Genomic DNA, 23,076 nt, shown 5'->3' with positions numbered 1-23,076 from the left:
AGGTCCAGGAGAGCTTTTGCTAGGTCAGTCCCATCCGGACAGCTGAACAATTCTTCTCAGTAACCATCTACCCTTCCTTCCTCCTTCAACTGTGGGAATCACCCATATGTCAGGAATACTGCAGCAGTGATTTCAGTCAGAACATAGTACAGTTGTGTAAGAACTTACCATAACAGTAGATGTCCTACTGATCACTGCTGTACTATTTAATCTCACCCTGCATCCCCTGGTCTCTCACTCACTTCTATCTTTGGTTGTGTCTCTCTGACATGGGTAAAGGAGAATTTTCTTACCAATTTGAGCTAGACCCCTCATAGCTGAACACTCTCTTCTCTCGCTAGTCTTCAGGCCACCAGCTTTGAGATAGTCTGAGGATACACACTCCTACATCATCTTTATACCCCTATGCATACCAAATGAGGTCATGTGTTGAACATACAACTTAGAGAAGGTAAAGCTGTAGTACCCCAGCTGGATGTCAGCTGTGACAACCCATATGTCAGGAGAACTGCAGCAGTGGTCAGTAGGACATCTACTGTTATGCTAAGTTCTTACACAGCTATACTTTCTCTTTCCCAGTTAGCTTGACCCTTGACCCTGATGGCCAGAGGTTAATGAATGGTCAGATTGGTTGAGCAGGGAGAATTGCTTAATGGTCAGTGGCTATTTATGTATTTTTTTTTTTGCAGTGGTAGCTTTTCCTCTGAGGTGCTTGCTGGGCAGCATAGGTGAAGCTCTTTGTCCTTAATATTGTTGCCAATCTATTTACCTGAATAATAGTGTATTTGTTTTTCAATTTTCTGAACATCTGAGTCCAAAACCATGTTTTGCGTTGTCACAGAGCATGTTAATAATACTTAGTTGTGCTAAGGTGATGAAAAGTGACTTTCTGTATTCATTTTGCCCACTTGCTTGCCAGCCACCAAATCTCCCTTCAGCTGGACATCCCTATTTTCCCCAGTCCATGAAGCTTACCCATTGTTGAAGGTGACAGCTGTCTGTAGGAGCCATTATTCAGGTAACCATGACTGGGGCTTGTGAGACATTTTTATATATGGCCAAACGCCACTCCTAGTTGGAATGATGATATGCCCATGTCAGCATGGGACCTCTCAGTTCGTTCCTTTTGGAAGTTCACCCTCCTATAGTCTTGTTACTAAAACTCCCAGCATGTGGTGGCTTCGTCAGCTGAAAGTTCATCATTGAAAGCATATTTGCATCACCTCTTCTTCAAGTGAAATTCAACAGTATGTGTCCTACTCCTGTTTGCCCTCCCTCTACAAGACTTGCACCTCTTTCTTCCCCTTCGAGATCCATCAAATACCTGAAACACTTGTTGAACTCTGGTTACCTATGCCATGGTCACAGCGTTTTCCTTGTATGCCACCTGAGCTTGCTAAAAGTGATTGACTTTGACAAGAGTTTGCCTTGGCCTGAAAATTCAGTCCATTAATTAATTTTTTCTAGCATTTTTGTGATTTTGTAGCAGCAGCGTATTATGCTTGGAAATACAGTGCAATTGCAGAGTAACTGTAATGAACGGTATAGTGATCAACAAATCTAACATTACTGACTTTTCTATTACTCCAGGTATCTTGGAATTCTTCCATCACCAGCTGAAAGACATAGTTGAGTATGCAGAGCTGAAAACTGTCTGTTTTCAGAACCTGAGGGAGGTGGGAAATGCTATCCTGTTCTGTCTACTGATTGAGCAGAGTCTGGTGAGTATCAAGTGTCATGGTGTGTCATTATCCTAGAATTCTCTCCTCAACAGTGTTTCATACCAAGCAATGAAGACCCAAGACAAGATGTCACAAATGTTCAAATAAGCATGTAGAAAGAACTGCTAGTGATCCTGTTTCTTTTAAAAGATCAGCATTTTCTGTACATCTTTGGTTTCCTGTTTCATATAATCTGTGCGTTACTGAAAGGAGTTGTGATTCTACTAACAAAGAATTTAAGTGGCTCTGACTGCTGTTAAAACTGAGATTATTCCTTATGTGATGCAGTTTATATTGTAATCTCATAAGGATTAGTTAAACCCTTTCAGTTCTGTTAGAATCAGTACATTTTATTTTCAATATTTAGGCTGCGGTAGCGTTGTCGCCTCACAGTAAGACGTTGTCCTGTTCGATTCTCAGCTAGAGCGTCTTCTGTGTGGAGACATGCATAAATGGGCGTACCTTCGTTGAAGGTTGTGCGTCAGGGCTAGCAACTCAGCACATAAAAATCTACTGCCAATCATTAGCGGACCGGAGTTCCGCTGTGGCGACGCCTAACCGGGAAAAGCCGAAAGACACAACAACAACAACAACAAGACAGTCTATGAGCTTTGGTGTCATTATTTTCAAGGTAAGTGTAAAACCAGCAACTTCAGATCTTGAGTGTGCAAGCCTTTCAGTGAATTTTTGCTCTTTTTGCTTTGTTTGGAAGAGAACTAGTTTTATGTGCTTTTAGCATGTCAGGTAGAGGAGAGCCTGTCCGGTATTACCTACTACATTTTTAGCCCACCTGTAGCAACTAGCTACAAATATTTAGACTAACTCGATCAAGAACGTGTTCCAGAAATCCCCCAACTGAGAAGTACAACACAGAAGCACAGTACAGCGTACAACAAAATGTAATGCAGGTAGACAGTACAATCCAGCACAAAACTGAAATGCATCATACTAGTATGATGCATTACATGTTAGATTATTTTATTTTGCAGTTTATCTTAAAAACTGTGTAATGTGATGAAGTAACTTCAGAAGAAACTGCCGTAGGCACACAGCTTGATATATATATATATATATATATATATATATATATATATATATATATATATATATATATATAGCGGGATAGCGGCAACGTTTTGTTTAAACCTCTGCTTTGTTAGACTGGAAATGTATTACAAGTTTAAGGTGGGCTTTTATATGTGAAGAAAACATTTAGAGTTCATTGTAGTATAGACTGTTGTGGTGTCCTTAGAACACTGTGTTACTGTATGGCAGCCAACAATACAGGTACTGCCTGTATCTGTTTGCTGCCTGGTCCCTATCAAGTCCGTACGTGTGTATGATATATTGAGGGCTCATTAGTTTGGCTGTTTCCTTTGTATAGCTCATTATCAATCCCAGTGCTTTATGAATCCATAACTGATAAACACTCATTGGGTCTATTTTATATGTTTGAACGCTTAATTGTTCGAATCACTAAAGATTGAACTTTCGTGATCAAACAATTAAATGTTCGACCATATAAAAAAATTAATATTTAAAAAAAAAGAAAAAGTGAAGGGTGTAAGCAGGGGGGCTGTGCCCCCCCCTGCACCAACCACTTGGGGGGCTGTGCCACCCACACCCCCCGCTACTTAAATATACCAACTCCAACATCGCACTTCAGTGTGCTACAGTGCGGAAATGGAAAATTTCCCATTTCCTACACTATAGCGTGATCTTGGAGTTGGTATATTTAAGTAGCGGGGGTTGTGGGGGCGCCAGGGGGCTTTCCCCCTTGCTTACACCCTTTAGTTTTTTTTTTTTTTTTTAATTTTTTAAAATATTCGAACATTTAAATGTTCGATCACTAAAGTTCAATCTTTAGTGATTCGAACATTTAAGCGTTCGAATATTTAACATAGACCCACACTCATTTTTGTGTGTTGAGTCCCTTGTCTCATTTGCCTAGTCATGTCACAGATGAGTTTACTATTACAGAATTAGTGTCTTTCACTTGCGTTTTCTTTGTACCATGCCACACAAGCAACTCGTTGCTAGCACTTTCTGTGGTGTGGCTCCCATTTAGTTTACACTGAAGCCTAGGGACAGTTTTTAAATATTGCTCTTATACAATAACAGGATTTGCATTAGCATGAATTCTGAAACTTAAATGCTTGTCATTATTTTCTGACTTCTGTCCTAAATGATTTGCCAGAAAACCACAATTTTGAGAAACAGACAATATGATGCAAAAATCTGGACAGTTGAGATGTATGTCCTTATCTTTCTTGATCAGCTGTTGATTGCATTTAATCAATAGCCTGTGGACTACTTCTGAATACAAAGCCATCTCATGGAGATCATTTCATCTGTGTACCACAAAGAAGAGAAAAAAATATTTCCTTTCTTAAAAGGAAGACACATGGCACATGTAGACACAGGGCTATTGAATTGAGGCTCAAGGATGTCCCAGACCAAGGATCAAACCTTATTGGTAGAAGATTAAGTCTGACATCATGAAAGCTAACTCTGTTGCGCGCTTCTTGGTGGGAGTTGCATTTCCTTAAGGACATGATCTCAGCTTTTGGGGTGCCTTCTACAGTGGATAACTTTTGGGGTTTCCTCTTGCATATAGTGCCCAAGTTAACAGTATTTTTTCTGTCTCCTCTTCATGCTTGTCTGTGTGCCATAGGAAAGAATGACCAGCCCCTTGCACAATTCAGTTCTTTAATATTGCTTGCGCAGTTCGGATCTTATTCCTGTCTTTCGTTTTGGAAAAATGCCTGCATGTGTTACCTAGAAAGGTAAAGACGTTTTAGGTATTCCTTTGGCCACCAAATTATGAGCTAGAATCTCTACTGGCACTATCTGTACCGTGCTTTTGTCTGAGAATGATGACTTTAAAAGACTTTTAAGTTTTACTGGTTTTTGCTGCTTGTTCTTCCAAGGAAAGAGGGACAGTCTCTGTCTATCTCACAGTCTGTCCTCCTTCCAGCCACACACAAAAGTTAATCAAACATCCTTTAGCACCACAGCAGACTAGCAGTTTGCCTCAGCCACAGGTGGGTGACTGCTGTTGCCATTAGTTGTACCGCAGACCACTCATCTTTAACCATTAATCCTCTTGCTGTAGCACCTACAACCACTGTGGACCAGGAGTTAACCATGTTCTCTGTGGCTGTTAGGGTTCCCTCAGTGAGCAAGGGAGAGCCACACTTGTCAGCCCTGGGAGAGGAACAGGGAAGGCTTCCCTGTTTTGTCAGAATGTTGTGTCCATCTGTGGGGAGGCTCCGTGTGCCATTAATAACACTGCTGGCCCCACTTTTCCTTCAAAAAAGAAACATAAAATTAAATGTGTAAATTCCTCCTCAGATTTCCTTAAGACAGGAGTAGTTTACTTGGTGTGGCTCAGGGTTTAATTCAGGCTATTGTTTCTTCTTATAAAGTAGTTTGTGGGGGGGGGGGTGTATCTCTTTTCCAGAAGATGTTCAAGATTCTGAATCTGATTAGGAAGATGAAGGGGGACAGATACAGGGTTTTCGTCTCAGATTTCTGTCTCAGAAGAGAGCTCAGTTTCTGATTCTCCCTGTGGGGGGGGTTTCTTTTTCTCTCAGACTATTTATATAATGTGCCAGTGTTTTCAGTGGGTGGATACAGAAGCTTCTCAGTCCCTTAGAAAATACTAAGAGCTGTCACAGAAGGAATTTCCATACCCTTCACCCATTCTTCCAATTCTGTCAGCTTTGAAGGATGTGTGGATACTGCCTGCAGTTTTCCTGTTACTCAGCCAGCTACCCTTGTAAAGGCAGATAAGATGTGTTAAATTTCTCAGTCTTTTAAGTTTTTATACACTCTTCCTTAACCCGAGCCATCAGCTATAGCTTTAGTTACTGCTACTGCTGCTAAACATGTAGTTAATTCCAGTCCTACTCTTTTCTGTAAGGATGGAGGATGGCTAGGTATGGGGGGGGGTGCATGTTTCTGCAACTTTTATTGTCAGGGCTCTTATGTTAAAGTTTGTTTTAATTGTGAAAGTACAAAGCATGTTTTGTCTGCAGTTTCTTGTTAGGAAAAATCTGGTTTCATTTTTTTTTCCTATTCTGCAATGTTACTCCTTGTTTACAGTGTACGTATGATTCAGTTGTTACTTATTCCTGGGCTATGGTCACTAGTACTCTTTTTGAGGAGCTGTATTCTCAGAGCCTCCCAGATGATGTGAAAAATGAGATTTTAAATTCTCCTTTGGATACAGATTGTTTTTGGCCCCTCTGCTGCAGCGGTGATCAAAAAGTGTGATGAAAGGAGTAAGTTGATCCAGGGAATATCCCAAGATTATTCATCCTTCCTTTTCCAGCATTTCTGAGGACTTCTCTAACCTCTCATCCAGTTTGGTCAAAAACCAAAATAATCAGTCTCAACAAAATGCTGGTAAACTGATGTTTAAGAAGAAATGACAAGGGGGTTCCAAAAAGAATTCTGGAATGTCCCAAAACCAAGGACAGTCCACCAAGTCAGAATAACTATTTAAGGGACTTTGCCATACCACCCCACCTCCGGCAGCCCCATTTTCCTTCTGGAAAGTCTGAATATCCACTTTGGCAACAGATAGGTTTAGACAAATGGGTTCTGAAGCTCATTCATCAAGGTTACAGATGGCAGTGCACCAGACCAGACTCTTATTTCCACCCATCCTTCATCACATACTGCCTTAGGGAATTATAGAACCAGTTCCTCCTTCCTAGGTGGGGAAAGTTTTTTTTAACAATATTATTAGTGCCAAAGAAAGAACATCTTGGAGACCAGTTCTAGATCTTTCTTTTCTAAACCTGTTTGTGATTGTGCCAAAATTCAAAATCATGTCACTTCACAACCTGCTATCTATTCTTCATTCAAGTTTCTTAATAAGCATCTTTTAAATGTAATGTTATCATCACATCCCTACTCATCGAGACTTGAAGATTTTGTGCATCTGGTTCACATTATGACATGTGCTTCCTTATCACTGTAGCAGTATTCCACTCTTGGGATATCCTGCTGAGGATAACCAAACGTCCAGACAGCATATCAAAGCCTTTACACATTCCAGGCACATACATTGGACATGTGTCCTACCTGCAAGGTGTAAGATACGTAAATGACATACATGTATCTAATCCACAGAACTGAAGTGTCCCAAAAGAATTAGAGCAACCCCAGAAGAAAGCAATAACATGTACATATAGGAAGGGAAGAAGAAGAAAAGGATGTAAGGCCAGGAGGAAAGCAACAGAATGCAACAGGCATGGGGGTCCAAATACTGCAACAGTGAAAAATACATTTTATACAACTGTATTATGCTCTTCCTTATCACTGTTGCAGTGTTCATCATCACATGTGGGAGATTACCAAAGCTACTGTAAAGGATGGGAGGAGGAAGCCACCAAAAAAAAAAGCATGAAGTATGACCCTGGCAAAACCTGCCCTGTCCCTAGAAATAACATTAAACTTGTAATGTTTGGTGAAAGTGTGAACAGAAGACCAAGTAGCAGCTTCCAAAATAGTTATAGTATGCAGACCCTTGCAAAAAGCACCAGAAGAGGTCATTGCCCTGGTAAAATGAGCACAAACAGAAGAAGAAAGCTGCTAGTCATGAAAACAATAGCAAAAAGAAATGGCCTTAGAAATCCAGTGGAAGATGGGTTGCTTAGACACTGCCAAACCCAGTTTCCTGGTGTGAAAGGAAGCAAAAAAACTGCTCAGATTTCCTGATGTGCTTTGTCTTTTCTAGGTAATATCTGAGCTTTCTATGTAAATCCAAAGTGGGAAGAACCCTCTTGCTAAGATTCTGTAAAATGGGAAAAAAGAAGGAAGATGAATGGACTGATTAAAGGACAAATCATTAATCACCTTGGGCATAAAAGGACTGGTATGAAGCGACATGCTGTCTTTGTGGAAAAACAAAAAAGGTGTAACTGTCATGAGTGCTTGAAGGCCAGACTTCTGGTTATCCTTGCCAGGGTATCCATTGAGTGAAAAATACTGCAACAGTGAGAAGTAGGACATCTACTCTTAGGGTAAGATTTTACACAATTGTACTTTCTCTGCCTTACACTTTGGACTGTCCACTGCACCAAGGGTTTTGCCAAAATGCCTAGCTCCAGTTATAGCTCATTGCAGGCTACATGGTATCCATACTTTTCCATATTTAGACAACTTGTTTATCTTTGTAGGGTATTTTTCAAAGTGTCGGGAATCCTGTACTGGGGTGAGGAGTCTCTTACATAAGCTGGGATTCCAAGAGAACATTCAAAATTCTTTTTGATTTCAGACAGGATTGTGTTCCTGGGATGTCAGCTAGACACCTCAGTTCAAAGAGCTTTTCTTCCACAGGAAAAAAAAAATAGATCTATATCTGGAGCTGTTTTTAAGGTTTTCCTCTCAGGCTTCAGATACTGTGAGGGAATACCTCAAGATTTTGGATCTCGTGGCATCTATGATTCTTATGATACCCCAATGGCATCTGAAGTCTCTCTGTTCCCAGCATCAACATCCTTTGTCTTGTCAAGTGCCAGTGCTATGGTTAGTCAGAAGAGAAATCACTTGGTGGAGACAGCAAATATCCTTTAATCCAGATCTTCCTTTCTGTCTCCCTCTCTGTTACAAACCAGCTGGTCACCACAGATGCTTTAGACTTTGCTTGGAGAGCAGTTTCAGGAGGGTTAAAAGTGCAGTGTGTGTGGGACACTAAGGATAGACACAAGCACATGAATATAAAACATATGCTTGCTCTGATCAAGGCACAATCTGAATAATCGTTGGTCCCTGGGACCTTTTCAAGTGGTTACAAACAATACCACAGTTATGTGGTACATTAACAAGCAAGGGGGAACCAGTTCATACCTCCTTTGCAGATTAGCCATGTTAGCTTGGGGAAATAACTTCACAGAACAATCTCATTCTATAGGCATCCTGCATTCTGTTGGAGCAAAATTGTGGAGCAGACAAACTGAGTAAGACATGGACAGACTGTCACAAATGGAAACTTAGATCAAGGGTCTTCCAGGATTTGATCCATTTGTGATTAGTTCCTCAAGCAGACCAGTGTGCCTCCTCTCTGAATAATCAGCTGGCAATTTTTCAAGAAGGCCTGGAAGACAGATACATTTTCTTTTCTTTGGACAGTAATGCTCCTGTATGGCTTTTCACCCATTCCACTAATATCAGGGAACCTCTGAAGATTCAGAAGGAATCCCACAAGATCATTGTGGTGACTCCCTTCTGGCCTAAGCAATAGTGGTTCTTACTTCCTTTGGAAATGCCAGGTGCACATACCACAAGCTTCCTTGCACACTGGCTCTACTCACACAACAACAGATGTGTTTGATGCACCCCAACATCAGTCCTCTTCAGTCGACTGCCTGGATGATAGGGACTTGATTCCTTTTAGGCACCTGTTTAATGAGGATATGTAGCAGGTACTAATGGAAGCAAGAAGGCCTGCTACTATAAAATCATATATTAGCAAATGGAAGAGGTTTTCTAGTTGGTGCCAACAACATACGTAGCACCCATTCAGGGCTAGTTGTTCTCTGGTTTTACAATATTTGTGAGTTACTGTCCTATGGCCTTTATTTCCTCTCTTAAGTTTCATTTATCGGCCATTTAAGCATGTCTGCCCATGGATTCTTCTCTTTGAATGCAGTCTCATGTCGTGTTTTTGAAAGGAGTTTTGCTATTAAGAGGCCTTCAAGAAAAGAAGTTAACAGTTGCTCCATTTGAAACTGCTAATCTGGCTGACTTAAGGCTCTTAAAATGGAAAATGGTTTTACCGATTGCTCTGACCCCCGCAAGAAGAGTATCTGAGTTGTAGGCTTTTATGTTGAGTCAACCCGGTCTCATTTTCCATAGGGATAGGGTTTCTTTGAGAACTAATCTTTCTTTTATGCCTAAAGTGGTATCCAAATTTACTTTAAGCCAAATTATCCATCTTTGTTTTCTTTCATGAAGATAAAAGTAGTGGAGAAAGTGTACGCTACACCTTGGATGTCCACAGACAGCTCTGATACTATCTTGACAGAACTAAATGTTTCAGATCTTTGGATCAGTTTTTCATTTCTCATCAAGGTAAGAAGGGACAACCTGAGTCAAAACAACTTCCAAATGGTTGTCTAAGGCTATTGCCTTTTGTTATACTCACCAAAGCAAAACTATTCCAGGCAGGGTCAAGGCCCACTCTACCTTGGTTTCATCTGTGGCTTTTTAGAAAGGATTAGATTTTAGAAGCCGTAACTTGGTCCTTCATACACATTTTTGTAAAGCACTGCAAGCCTGATTTCTTCTGCTAGCACCATTCTCCAGGGGCTCCTGGACTTTTCACCTTCCACCTCCCAAGTGTAGTAAGCTAGGGTAATCTATCTAAATAGCTATGGCTATTGCAGCAGTGATCAAATAGTGAACATAGTACAGTGACATTAAGTGAACTTGGCATAACATTAAATGTCTGAGTGATCTCTGCTACAGTAGTTGCTTCCTCCCTCCATTGCAGCTTAGATCCTCCTCAACTAGAACTACAGGTGGTGTTTGTTGTACTGAGGGCTTTTTCTTGCTTCAGAAAGATAACCATTCAGTGGTTGGGTAAGTGAGTAAAATGTTGCAGCACATAACTGGGGCTTGCGTTTCTGTCAGTGGGCCATAGTGGAGACTCCACTCTTAAGCAGTTCACATTCCTGGTGAAGTAACTGTGCTGTCTGAATTACTGGACATGATAGGTCTTTTCTGCCCTTTGAGAGAATGCTGTTCTTCCTACTCCTGCTTCATCCAGCCAGGATAAAGAAGAATTGGTAGTGGAAGCATTCTGTGTCCTTTATAGAATGGACCTCTATCTCAGGACCCTGGCATTGCTGAAAATAATCGCAGTACATAGTTACTGCCCCCACCTCTCCACCCCCCATTTGAGGAAACGGATGGCTCCATTTCAGGGTCTGGCTTCTTGAATAGATCCCGTACCTCTGATGGAACTTTGAGGCCAGTGAAACTACCAGGAAGCCTTGCACTTTTCAGACTTATTCTGATAAGTATAGGAGGCAGTCTAATTTGCAAAGAGCACTTGTGCCACTTGTGTGTACGAGTTTATAGGTGATCTGTATTTCAAGCACCCATTTGATTTACTTTTCCTTAGTTTTGTTGTCAGGGTGATTGCCTCTAGCATTTTTGTCCATCATGACCCTGTGAAGTGGCGGATTGTTGCTCAGAACAAGCTAGCTATGCTGCTCCTCAGTGGTTTTACAACCTTGCTCTCATTTCAAGAATCTTATTCTTTCTTGGAACCTAAACTTCATGATTCTCAGGCATCTACTGGTTTCACTCTGTGGTGCAATATTTTATTCATCTTAAGTCCTTTAAGTGCCTTCTGAAAATAGCTGTAAAGGCTTGATGTCCTTCCTCAGATCACTACTGCAGTATTCCAAATTGTTGGACTATCTGGCCAGATAACTGGACCTCCAGCTAGGGTACCACACCCAAATCCTTCCACAGAGTCATATGTATGACTTAAGCCTACATGTGTAAGGGTACATAAATGGATGTACGAGCATAAAATCTGACTGTCTTGCTGACACTTCAAATGTAGGTCTTGCACGCATTGGTTTGTCCTACAGGTGGTCATTGATACCACTGACTTTCACTGGTTCTGATAAGTGCCCTGTTGGGTTACGTTCCCTGTTTTTTTCCTCAATTGCACAGCTTTTCGTTGCACTATTAGAGATATCAGCTCTGGGGGGGGGGGGGTTGATTGCTGTAAGCAGCTTCTGTACAAGGATCTCTACTCCCAGTGCTTTTTCCTGTTCAGATGCAGGTCATAACTGTAAGAATTGTACAATCTGTCAGTGCATTGTCCAAAAGACCTTAAGAAGCAACTTTTGTCTTGGCTCCTACTTGGAAATCTAGTGCCTTCAAGTCCCTTGCCCATGCAAACATGGCAGACCTTTCCACCCCTGATGTTTCACTCATCTGAAAGAATAAGTTTAAGAAAGACGTAATATCTCAGCTGCCCACTGATGTCAGAATTCACGGAATATTGACTTCGATGCCCAGTACTGCAATCCTGTTGGGAGCCAGTATTGCATCAGAGGTTCGCACTTCAAAAAAAAAAAAAAAAAAATATATATATATATATATATATATGTATAGATATGTATAGATATGTGTTGTATACTTGTATGTATAGATATTTGTGTGTGTATATATATATATATATATATTTATATATATAATATATGTATGTATGTATATATATATATATATATATATATGTGTATATATATATATATATATATATATATATATATATATATATATATATATATATATATATATATATATATATATATGGGAACACTTTATAAGCTTGAAATCTCGAAATTCAGTATCTCGGGTTCATAAAGTGGAAGGATCGGAAGATCGCAACCCCAGAAGCACAAAATTCAAAATCTCGAATGTGGGAGATTTTGAATTGGCGGTACTGGTGTTGAGCTGTGTTCCTGGATTCAGCTAAGTGTTTATGTTTAAGGTTGTTGGGTAGGGGCTGTAGTGTGTGTTAGTGTGTGTTGTTACTGTGATTTGTGTGTGTGTGTGTGTGTGTGTGCGAGAAGAATGTAGTTTATGTGGTGGTAGTTTCTGTCTGTGTGTATGTAGTGCGACCTTGGAGTTAGAATATTTAAGTAGGGGGTGCAGGGGGGCACAGCCCCCCTCCATATCATAAAGGTAGGTGTGTGTGCTTATTTAGTTGTGTATGTGTGTGTTGTAATGGTGTTTGAAAGTGTTGGGAGTTTGAATTTCATGGTTTTGCGGTTTCGGGATTTAGGGCTTCGTGATTGTGTAGTTTTGGGTATTTGGATTTTCTGCTTTATAAGCTCAAAATTCTGCAATTCAAGATTTCAGAAGTTTGAGCTTATAAAATGAATCCATATACATATGTATATGCGCACACATGCCTACATGTATGGCATAGGATCATAGAAGGTTACTGGGCTAATGGCTCTGAGCCCTTACATGCCTGGTCAAGAGTTTATCCCCAAAACAGAAACCTCAATCAGCACCTGTCACCCCTGTGAATGAGGGACAAAGGTGGAACCCCTGGGAGAAATTTGTGGTTTCCCATCCACTCATCAAGGTTGTGCTTGAAGAGGGTCAGCGAGGTACTCTGTTTGACATGTATAGGAAGTCTGTTCCTGAGATGGGGCAGCCTCTGGGAGACAAACCTGTCTCTCCAACAGGTTTTGTTGATGTTGCATATTAGATTTAGGCCTATCGAGGGGGTAATATGCAAGGATTTAGACTTATGGATATCTCTAATAGGGCAAGGTCTGATATTGCCTTGTAGGCAAGACACAGATCACATCTGAGCAAATCTGTATGATACCGAGTAGAGTGCAAGTGATCTGAGCCTGTCTGCATAAGACATGTGTTGGAGGCCATGAATTCTCTTTGTGAGATATTTCTGTGGCCTTTCCAGTTGGTGCAGGTGTTTGGAGAGAGGTACATACCAAACGGGGCATTCTACTCAATTATAGGTCTAATGAGGGAGAAGTACAGAGAGGTAGTAACCTCCATTTTTCTGGATGTAATCCCTTTACTTATGAGATGAACCAAGTAAAAGACTTTTCTGACTACTGCTGCCACATCGTGGTCGAATGTGAGATTGTTGTCAAACTGAGTACCCAGGTCTCTCACCACAGGTTGTGTGCTTGGGGGGTTGCCATTGATGTGGTAATCAGTAGGGGCTATGTTTTTGCCAAATGGTATGATAATACATTTTTTTTGCGTTTAACTTAAGGCCATGACTTTGGCACCAGTTATGTATAGCTGTGAGACCCTCTTGCAGTATGTTAACATCATTTGGGGAGTCAGTGACAGCAGTCAACTTAGTCATCCGCAAACTTTGTCAGCCACAGGCCTTTTGTCTTTTCCTGGTCCTCTGAGAAGTAGCTGCCAAATAGTAGGGGTCCCAGGACAGATCCCTGGGGAACACCATTAGTGACAGGTCTGCTGTCGGCGGTGGTAGTGCCTATTTTGACCTTGTGGGTCCTATCTGTGAGCCATTTGGCCACCCATCTGACGAGGTAGGGATTAACACCAAGTTGTTTTAGCATTTCGATGATGCCCGAGTGGGGGATTGTGTCAAAGGCTTTGGCCAGGTCAAGGTAAGCTGTATGTACTAACTTTCCCTCCTTTAGGGCCTTGATGATGGTCTCAAAAGAAGTCAACTAGGTTCAGTAGGCAAGATCTGCCCCTCACAAATCTGAATTGGGTGGGTTTAAGCACTTGGAGATTGCCTATGTCCTTGTTTATGAGATCCATAGTAATACGCTCCATGGCTTTACAGATCAGACTTGTCAAACTAATGGGGGGGGGGGGTGTAAGTGGCATCACCTTTGTGCAAGGAGATGACAGTGGCAGTTCTCCACTCTGCTGGAATGAAGCTTGTAGTTAGGCTGTGGTTGAATAGGGTGCTCAATGGCAAAGCTAGTTCTTGCTGGAGATGGTGCAGAATACAGCCTGGGATACTATCAGGTCCCATGCAAGCTGTGTTCTTTGCCTTGGATAGAGCCTTTAACACTTGATCTATGGAGATGTGAGGTGTGGGACAAGTAATGAGGATGTCAACTGGGCCTTTGGGGGGCAATATGGGGGTGACGTTTGCACTGAACCTATCCGCTAGCAGGTTGGCTAAGTCAGCAGGATCAGTGTAAGTGGTACCATTAAGTCCCACTTCGGAACAAACTTGGCTTTGCTATGGAGGTTCCTAATGTAACTGAAAAAGGGCTTCTTGTTTCCCTTTGTTTTGGAGGCTAGTTTCAAGAAATAATTGACTTTGGAAGTTGTCACTAGTGATCTAATTTTCTTGTTGAAACTGAAACAAGGCAAGTGCAAACAAAAGTGTACTTAAATCAGCTTGTACGTCCAGATGATTCCAGGTACATAACAGCCAGCCAAACATCTCAGATACTAAGCACAAATAAATGCACAGAGATGTGACTAACACTATTATAAGGCAAAAGGAATCCCCCTAGGCTGACAGTTAAACATAGAACTTCAAAGTGAGACAACCTCCCAATGAAACCAGGTGGCTTACACTTCTAACAAGCTAACTGCAGAGAGGCAGAGAGACAGAGACCACAATACTCAATTAATATTCAATGAAACAAATAAATAAAATGCAGTGTTATCACTGCTTGTATGTCTAGATGATTGCAGGTAGATCACAGACAGCCAAACAGCTCGGATATTGAGCACAAGTAAGGCTTGCTACATAGTATTAGATTTTTGGTCTTCAGTTCCCTTGATACATTCATTGTAGTAGTATCATCCAGATATCTCATGTCCAGTAATTAATGCAGCAGTCATCTCTCTTAGATGCTCTTGGAGGGAAATTTCTGAGAAGTGTAAGGAAATGGTGGAGTGAACTTTCCCTCATTCATTAAATTACAGCTCTGGCATCTTCGGAGTTGCTGTCTTACAAGTTTTAGGAGCTATGCCTCATTTGTAAAAGTTTTCAGTGGTTATGATTTTCCAAGGTGAATAATTTGAACTGGGGAGGAAGATTTAAGATGATCGTGCATCTGGCATTCACTGCCTGCTGAGTGGTTTCCTTCATCTTTCCAGTGTGGCAAAATAAGAGGAAGCCCTTCAGTCTGAATAAGATGACTCTTCTAAATAGAGACCATCTCTGGGACAAGCTTTGAGGCACTGTGCTGCTTTGTTTGAGGTCACCCTTAACATATCTTATCTTAAAATTTCTCTGGTCCTGTTTGGACACTGGAAACCATTGGACTGTTCCCCTGGGATAGGTATTCTGCCTGACAGTGAATTTATCACAAGGTCATCCTCCTCTCTCAACCATAACCCTTTGCACCACAGCTGCCATTGTTATCACTGAAGCCACAACGGTGTCTCCAAACAGCTTCAGCCATTAGAGTGAACATTTCCCCAATATTAGAACAGTTAAGTGTTCTTTTTTTAAGAAAATTTTCTAGCAACAGTCAATAGATTTCATCTTGAGCTTCTTTAGCATTTTTATTTACTGTTTCCTTCATCTACCCCATCTGTATTCCCTCCCCGACCCTCATCAAGCAAACTGTCTGTAACTTTGCTTTCCATCAGCTAAATTAACCTTTGATTAGAAATTTGTGTTTACTGGTAATTATTACCCTTTTCTCTTCAGCTGAGTACCTACCACTAGTGTGTCAGCAATGTTGATCTCATTTTGGTCTTTGTTGGTTAAGCAAGTTTTTTTTGCCACTCTTGCTTCCTAGCAGTAATGGACAAAGAACCCAATCAAGGTTTTAAAAGCAAGATTTTTCTACAGGACCAGTATTACCTTTGTGTAGTGTGCCTGAAAGTTTTGCATCTGGACAGCAGCTGTCCAATTTGTAAAAACTTCAGCACTTGAACCCTTTTTAACAGAAAGAGCAAACTTGTACTGAAGGGTGTACATTATTCAGATGTAGCAACTATGGACACTTTTTTCCCCCCAGGATCCTGGTAAGTTGTTTCTCATGTCAATCAGGCCTGAAAAATGGAAGGAAAAAAGAGGGGCAAAGGAATCAGGTTTCCATGTTCTGCCGAACTTGAACCCTGAAAAAGTTCCCAGGGATATTTCTCACTCATCCAGGCCAGGACCTTCCACTTCAGCCAGTACAGTCGGGTCTTCTTCCTCTTACATGCAGGAGTTGATTGAAAGGACAAACAGTGCTCTGAGGGAAGAGGACCTTCAGATTTCCTTTGAACAAGAATTGTCTTGACATATGCTTTGCAGACATACATCTGTCTCTTCATTTCTCTACTACATGTCCCTTTGGAGTGCTACACCCTTGGAATGGGAGCAGATTGTCAGCATTGGGTGAAAGCACAACTATGGTATGGTGTTATCTTGGCCCTGAAAGTACCCACAGTGGACTAAGAAGGTTCCATCCATGACCCCTGAACCTTTTCTCCTCCAGTCCCTGTTTTGCCTCCAGTAGTCCTGGAATCTGCTCCAACACCTGTGGTGTGGAATGATGATGATTCTTCCACACCATTGCACCAATTGTAGACACCAGGTATTGTTAGGTCCCAAGAGTTCAGCACCAGACTGTAGACTATGGTGGTGCAGATGTGTCAGTACTGTTCTCAACTTTGGAATATTCAGTGTTTGATATCTGTGCCAACGGTCCCTGTCTTGATTGTGGTACCAGTGTCATTGCTGGCTTGTTGATACTAGTACTGATCTCTGTGACTCCGATTTTGGCCCCTGGTATTTCAGCAGATTTGATGGCGCAGAAGAGAACAGTCTCAAGGACATGTGCAGAATCCTCTGTTTCCACTTCAAAACACGACTGAGATTGGGGCTTTTGACCAACTATCATATTTGCTCCCACAAGACAAGGGTAACTGTAGGTCCAGACTGTTGCAATCTGAGGCACCCACTTCCCAGGAGAGATTAGGCAACTCTCCTCCTAATTTCCACAGGAAGAGACCGTGTAAGAAGAAACACACAGACTCCCCTTTAGAGTCTCCCTCCCCAGACACAGATTACTACAAAGGAAAGGTCTCCCCCAAATTTCCTACAGAAGATGCTACCTTTAGTGATTTCCTTGAAATAATGACGTGGAGGGGATCCTGGCCTATAGACACCACCTCCACAGAGAAAGAGATCTTATAAGAAGTCTACAAGTCCTCTTCCCCCTGTGGCTTGGGTAGTGCCTCCGCCAGACAAGTTAGATATGGTTCATTTCAAGGCTTGGAAAGAACAAATGTGGCCAAGTCATTCTCCAGGAAACTGGATAGAGTGCTGCAGACCTCCAAGGACAGACAGCACTGGAGCAAGGGACTTCTTGTGGACACCGTAATGGTAGCTGCAAGCACTGAGAAAGACATCCCAGAGGTCATCCAGCGTTATCCATCCACCACTCAGAGTGTCCTGGATGATGGATATGTTTGGGAGCCAGGTATATGCATCCACTACATTCTCTGTTAAAGCTCTGAGCTACACATTACACATGATTTAGGCAGAAAAACAGTTGCCGGTGAATAACCCGAGGACATAATTGGAGACCCAGGTATCAACCATAAGCTCCATTCTCTCACTGGCCATGTATTTAATCCACAGTGCTATGGATGGAGCAGCTAGGTTGGCCAGCTTAGGCTTAGTAATAGGACATGTTTGGCTGCACCTTACAGACTTTGCAGACCACTTTAAGGTGGTGTCAGTGAATACCCCCTTTGACTTATTTGGGCAACAAGTTAAGGAGAAGCTGTTGAACTGTAACCAGGAGGGCAAAACACAACTGTTGAGGTGAAGTTTGTAGCCCTTTGAAGAACATTCCAAAAGAATCGGAAAGGAGCTAAGAACTTATGTTTTTGTAAAAGTCATAGCAGCATCAGAACAGACAGCAACAGGTCAGGAGTTTCTGCAGCAAAGGAAACTTCCAGTCAAGCCACTATTTAAGAGGCAGAGGTGGTTCAAACCACCAGATTTCAAGAGGATCCTTTGGTGGATTTTGCCACTATGAATCTTGAGTGCTTGTCTGATTGTCCATCTCTGGAGGCAGCCAGGAGTCGTCTTTCACTATATTTTCTGGCATAGCTGGCCATCACATCAGACAAGTGGATAAGGGAAATTATACCCAGAGGCTAACTTGTTTTCTTTTTGGAAGTACTCACCATCCTGCCAGTCCATTCTTCAACAGTTCCACCCAGTCAAAGCAGCCTTGAAGGAAGTCGAGAATCTCTTCAAAAGAAGAGCCATCCAGGAGGTCCCACCAGACCAGTGAAGATCTAGATTATAATCCAGGCTCCTTTTAGTGCCAAAAAAGACAAAGGACCTCAGAGCCATTCTTGACTTAAGTCAGTTTAACCAGTATATGAAGCGAAGCAGAACTCCTAGATGATCTTGGTGCAGTCCATTTTGTTTTCTCTTCAGGAAGGGGATTGGATATGCTGCTTGATCTTCAAGATGCCTATCTGCCTATAAAAATAATGAAGGCACTGTGAAGATTCATCCACTTCCATGCAGGACCCAATCATTATCTTTTGTGGGCTTTGCATTTCCTCCTCACAGCTCTCCAGGTGTTTACCAATTGCATGGCCCCTTTCACAGCTCTCGTGTATCTTCTCAGAGTGCAGATTTTTCCATGTCAAGAGTCTTTGCTTCTAGCAACCTCCACTATGGAAAGAATACTACTTCATAGCACAGTACTTACTCCAGATCTGTCTATCCTTGGGGATCACAATCATCGTGGTCAAATCCCAACTAGAACCTTTCCAAAACATAATTTTAATAGGGTGCCAGTTAGATACTCTGGACCAAACAGCAAAACTACCCCAGTAAGGATTTCTTCATTAATCAGAGAAATTTCAAACCTATTACATGACCCTCAAGCCTTTGCCGCTACCATACTCAGGGTGTTGGGACTCTTGACATCTACATTTCAGATGGTCTCTTATGCAGGACTGAACATGCAGATTTTTGCAGAGGACCTTTCAAAGTTAGGATCAAGCATCCCAACTCATGACTCATGAATTAAAACGGTCAAGGGGTCTGTATCGAGTTTGCTTTGGTGAACCGACTTTCTACATCTCAGAACACCATTTATTATAGCACACCTGAACATCACATTGACCATGGATGTTTCCATCCTGGGGTAGGGGGCATTAGTTCAACAGGGATGGTCTTGTGAAAATGGGCTTCACAGTAGGCCCAATGGCACATCAGTGTTCATGAGTTGAGATGAAGTTGCTCTAGAGTTGCAGGAATTTCAGGACTACCTTGGGATGCAATAGCCTTACTTTTGGACATTGTGGCAGTGGTATGGTACATAAAGCAAGGAGGAACATGTTTGTACCCTTTGTGTAGAGGAGCCATAAGAGTATGGAAATGGGTTTTGTCATTGTACAATTTCTTATAGAAATGCACATACCAGTGTCATTCAGTGAGTAGAGGAGAGGTGAAGCAGACAAATACTGCTCCCACACAAAATGGTTTCTCACCATGACAACATATTTCAGAAATGGGGAAGATCCTGCTGTGATCTCTCTACTTCATCTTTTAACATCAAATGCTATCAGCTCTTCAACATTGTTCTTCAACCAAGGCAGCCACCAGGAGACGCATTTTCCCATGATTGGTCCTCAGGTCTCCTTTATGCCTTTCCTCTTGTTCCACTAACATTTTTTTTCTAAAAAACAGAGGGTGCAAGGCATGGACTTATCCTCAAAACTCTGTTTTGCCCTCATCAGATATGGTTTCCTTTGCTGCCTTATCTGAAGAAGAGACCCCTTCTTCCAGAGACCCTCTGATGACACACCTATCCCGTCAGCCTCAACAAGACATACACTCCCTCCACTTAACTGAAAGGTTTCTCATTAACCATTCCTTCCCCTGACATGAGGTTGATTTGATTACTCCCTCTCAAAAACCTTCAACATCTGAAATAGGTAACTTCATTTGATCATCAACCTGTGGGTATCAGATCCGACCTGGATCCGAGCCGGCAGTTTTCCAAGCTAGAGATCCGAGCTCCAAGTTCCTCCCCTTACCCATAATGCCCTGCTACCTCCTTCCAATCCTCAGATCTCGTTTGCCGCGGCTTTGTCAAGCACAAGTTTCTCGAGCTCCTAGCGTTTAGGCGAGTTGTAAGTGTTTTTTTTGTCAAAAGCTTCTTAGTTTTTTGGTGTGTGTGGATAGTTTAATTTCTTAGTTTAAACCCCTGAGATTTACCATTCCCTCACAGTTTAAAGCCTAGTAACCCCCCCCCCTTTCCATTAGGTGTTTGTGTGGGCGTGTGTGTGTTTTTTGTGTAAGAAATCATGACCGAGGCCCCAAAGGCCATCTTTTCTAAGTGCACTGAGTGTGGCCATAAGCTTTCCCCAGCGGATGGCCACAATCAGTGCGTCCTCTGCCTGGGAGTACCACATTTGTTATCGGGCTGACAAATTTGCGCAGCCTTTAACCCCCAGGCCCAGAGGGATAGGAGGAATAAGCCGATTCTGGCGGGTCTCCTACCCGCGGAGTCGGCTTCCTCCTCCTCTACCTCAGTGGCTACAGCTGCAGCTGCTCAGCCTGCTGTCCCCTCTCCCTTGGCCTGGACTCAACCTACCACTCCTTCCCAGGGAGAGAGAGACTCTAAAACAGAAAAGAGAGAGAGGAGAGAGAGAAAAAGGGCGAAAGAGAGAGGAGAGAGAGAAAGGGCGAAAGAGAGAGAGAGGGAGAAAGAGAGGCACAGAAGCCACAAGTGGCGGGCCGACTCAGCCCCCTCGGCCCCGCCTGCCAAGCTGCTCTCCTCACCCCAGAAGGTCTCCGGGCCTTCCTTCCCCTTGGCTCCATTCCCCACTCTTCTCACCAGAGCCGGAGGAGGAGGCCCAACCATCTTCAAGGTCGTCGTGGCGGCCTCCTCTAGGTCGACCCGTAGCCTGTCCGACACTGATATGGACTGGATGATGCATTGTTTTCTCCAAACCCAACTGCAGATGGGAGTGCTGCTGCCTCGGGGGGGGGGGGGGGTTCAGCCCCACTTTTTTGCCCTGATAGCTCCTTCTCTGATCCACTATCGGGTTTCGGAGTCTTCGGATCCGAGGAGTCTCAGAGTCAGGGAGTTGGCGCCAATGGTTATCGCTACCTCAACGCTGGCCATGCCCTCAAGTTTGTCGGATCCTTTTTCGGATCCGACCTCTCGGGGCCGAGAGCCGTGCGCTGAATCCGAGGGGGCCATTGTGTCTTCGGCTCCGTTTCAGTCGGAGCACACTTCCCTCTCGGGTCCGAGCACTTCGGCTCCGACGCTGATCCCCACGCCGGATCCGAGGGTGTCAACCATGGAGCCCAAAGAGATTGTTTCATCCTCGGCTTTCGACGTGGTGGGGAGGGTCCTCTCGAGAGGTTCGAGACCCCCTGCTCTTTCTTCAGATCCCGCCCCCCACTCCCTTGCAGCTGGGCTGGTCTTCCATCATCCAGTCCCAGGGACAGCATGCGTTGATGCCCCAGCCCGTTCTACTGGCGGAACATGACCCTGTTGGTGAGCCCTCCTCGGACAGTCCCACTGAGGAGGCCCCTCACAAACGTAAGTGTAAGAGGAGGCACTTGGACTGCCCTGGGTCCCTCACGGAGGACACCGATTTGGAGGAAGGGGAAGGTTCCCCCAAGTCACACCCCGAGGATGTCTCCTTTGGAGACATTATGGAAATGCTTCGCCTAAAGGGGGGGGTGTTCAGCCCAAAAAACCTTCCTCGGAGGAGTCTGTGTTCCTGGAGGCGTTCGCAGGCCCGTATACCTCTTGGGTGTCCTCTCCGGCCAACCCCCTGGTTGACCTCATCACTACCAGGGCATGGAAGGAACTGGACACTGTAGAGACAATCCCCAGGAGGCCAGATAAGATTCTTAGTCCCCCTGTGGATAGGACGGCTTGGAGTTAAGGGTTCCCTGGTAGATGCCATGGTGGTGGCAGCAGCCACCAAGAAGGAACTTGCCCAGGGTAGTTCCTCAATCCATTCCCCCTGATAAGGAGTCTCTGACGATGGATCATATCGGGAAGCGGATGTTTGTTTCAGCTACCTTTTCCATAAGGGCGCTAAATTATTTGGCCCATGTAATTAGACTTCAGCGGGATCTGGTGAAAGAATATGCCGAGTCTCCCCCGAGGACAAACAGACTTTCTCGGCTCGCATGGCCACTCTGAAATCTGTTTCAAACATATCTATGTGGCTACTTTCCCATGCCACGGAGGGGGCCGCTAGAGCCAGTGGGTCCGGCATCGCCTTAAGGCGCCACACCTGGCTCCGGCAGTGTGCCTTTGTGGAACATTTCAAGGCGTCCTTTGTGAATGCACTCTTCGACAGTTCTATCCTGTTTGGGAAGACCGTCCGCGACACATTGGTTCAGAGCGAGAAAGACAGGAAGACACTGTCTGCCGTCGGAGTCTGCTTCTCGGCTCCTCAAAGGTCCTTTTCCAGGAACCAGAGAGGACAAAAGAAGATGTGGTTCCGGAAGTCTCAGCAGTCCCGTTACACTCTGGACCCTTCGTCCTTCAGAGGCAGAGGGGGACAAGGTGGACGCCGGCCCAGAGGCAGAGGGGGGCCGAAAAATTTTGGGTTGTGGGAACCTTTTTCTGACTGACCCACATAGCAGCCCGGAGGGGTTGCCCGAATGCTCCTCTCTGGAGGCAGTCGGGGGCATTTTTCGAAGCACTTAGCCCAATGGGAGTCCATAACAACAGATCACTGGGTGCTTCGAATAATATCCAGAGGTTACTCAATCCCTTTCATAAACCTGCCTCCTCAGTCGAGGTGCCTCCCTGATGTACCACCCAGTCAGAGGGAGGCTGCAGCTTTAGAGGTAAAAAAGCTGCTAGAAAAAAGAGCCTTC

The 23,076-nt window shown here is 43.4% G+C and overlaps 1 protein-coding gene across 1 annotated transcript in view; it reads left to right on the top strand.

Moving 5' to 3' along the window:
* CYFIP1 (cytoplasmic FMR1 interacting protein 1) overlaps positions 1-23,076 on the top strand; it is a 2,370,671-nt gene that overhangs the window by 2,008,133 nt on the left and 339,462 nt on the right. The window contains exon 25 of the mRNA XM_044072062.1: positions 1,591-1,721. Coding sequence (XP_043927997.1) covers positions 1,591-1,721 — 131 coding nt within the window. The remainder of the gene's footprint in view (positions 1-1,590; positions 1,722-23,076) is intronic.

Source organism: Protopterus annectens, chromosome 5.part0 (assembly GCF_019279795.1).
Source record: "Protopterus annectens isolate FY-2018-M chromosome 5.part0, PAN1.0, whole genome shotgun sequence".
NCBI lineage: Eukaryota > Metazoa > Chordata > Ceratodontiformes > Protopteridae > Protopterus > Protopterus annectens.
Note: the sequence above shows the minus strand (reverse complement) of the source record. Positions and strands in the feature narration are given on the sequence as shown.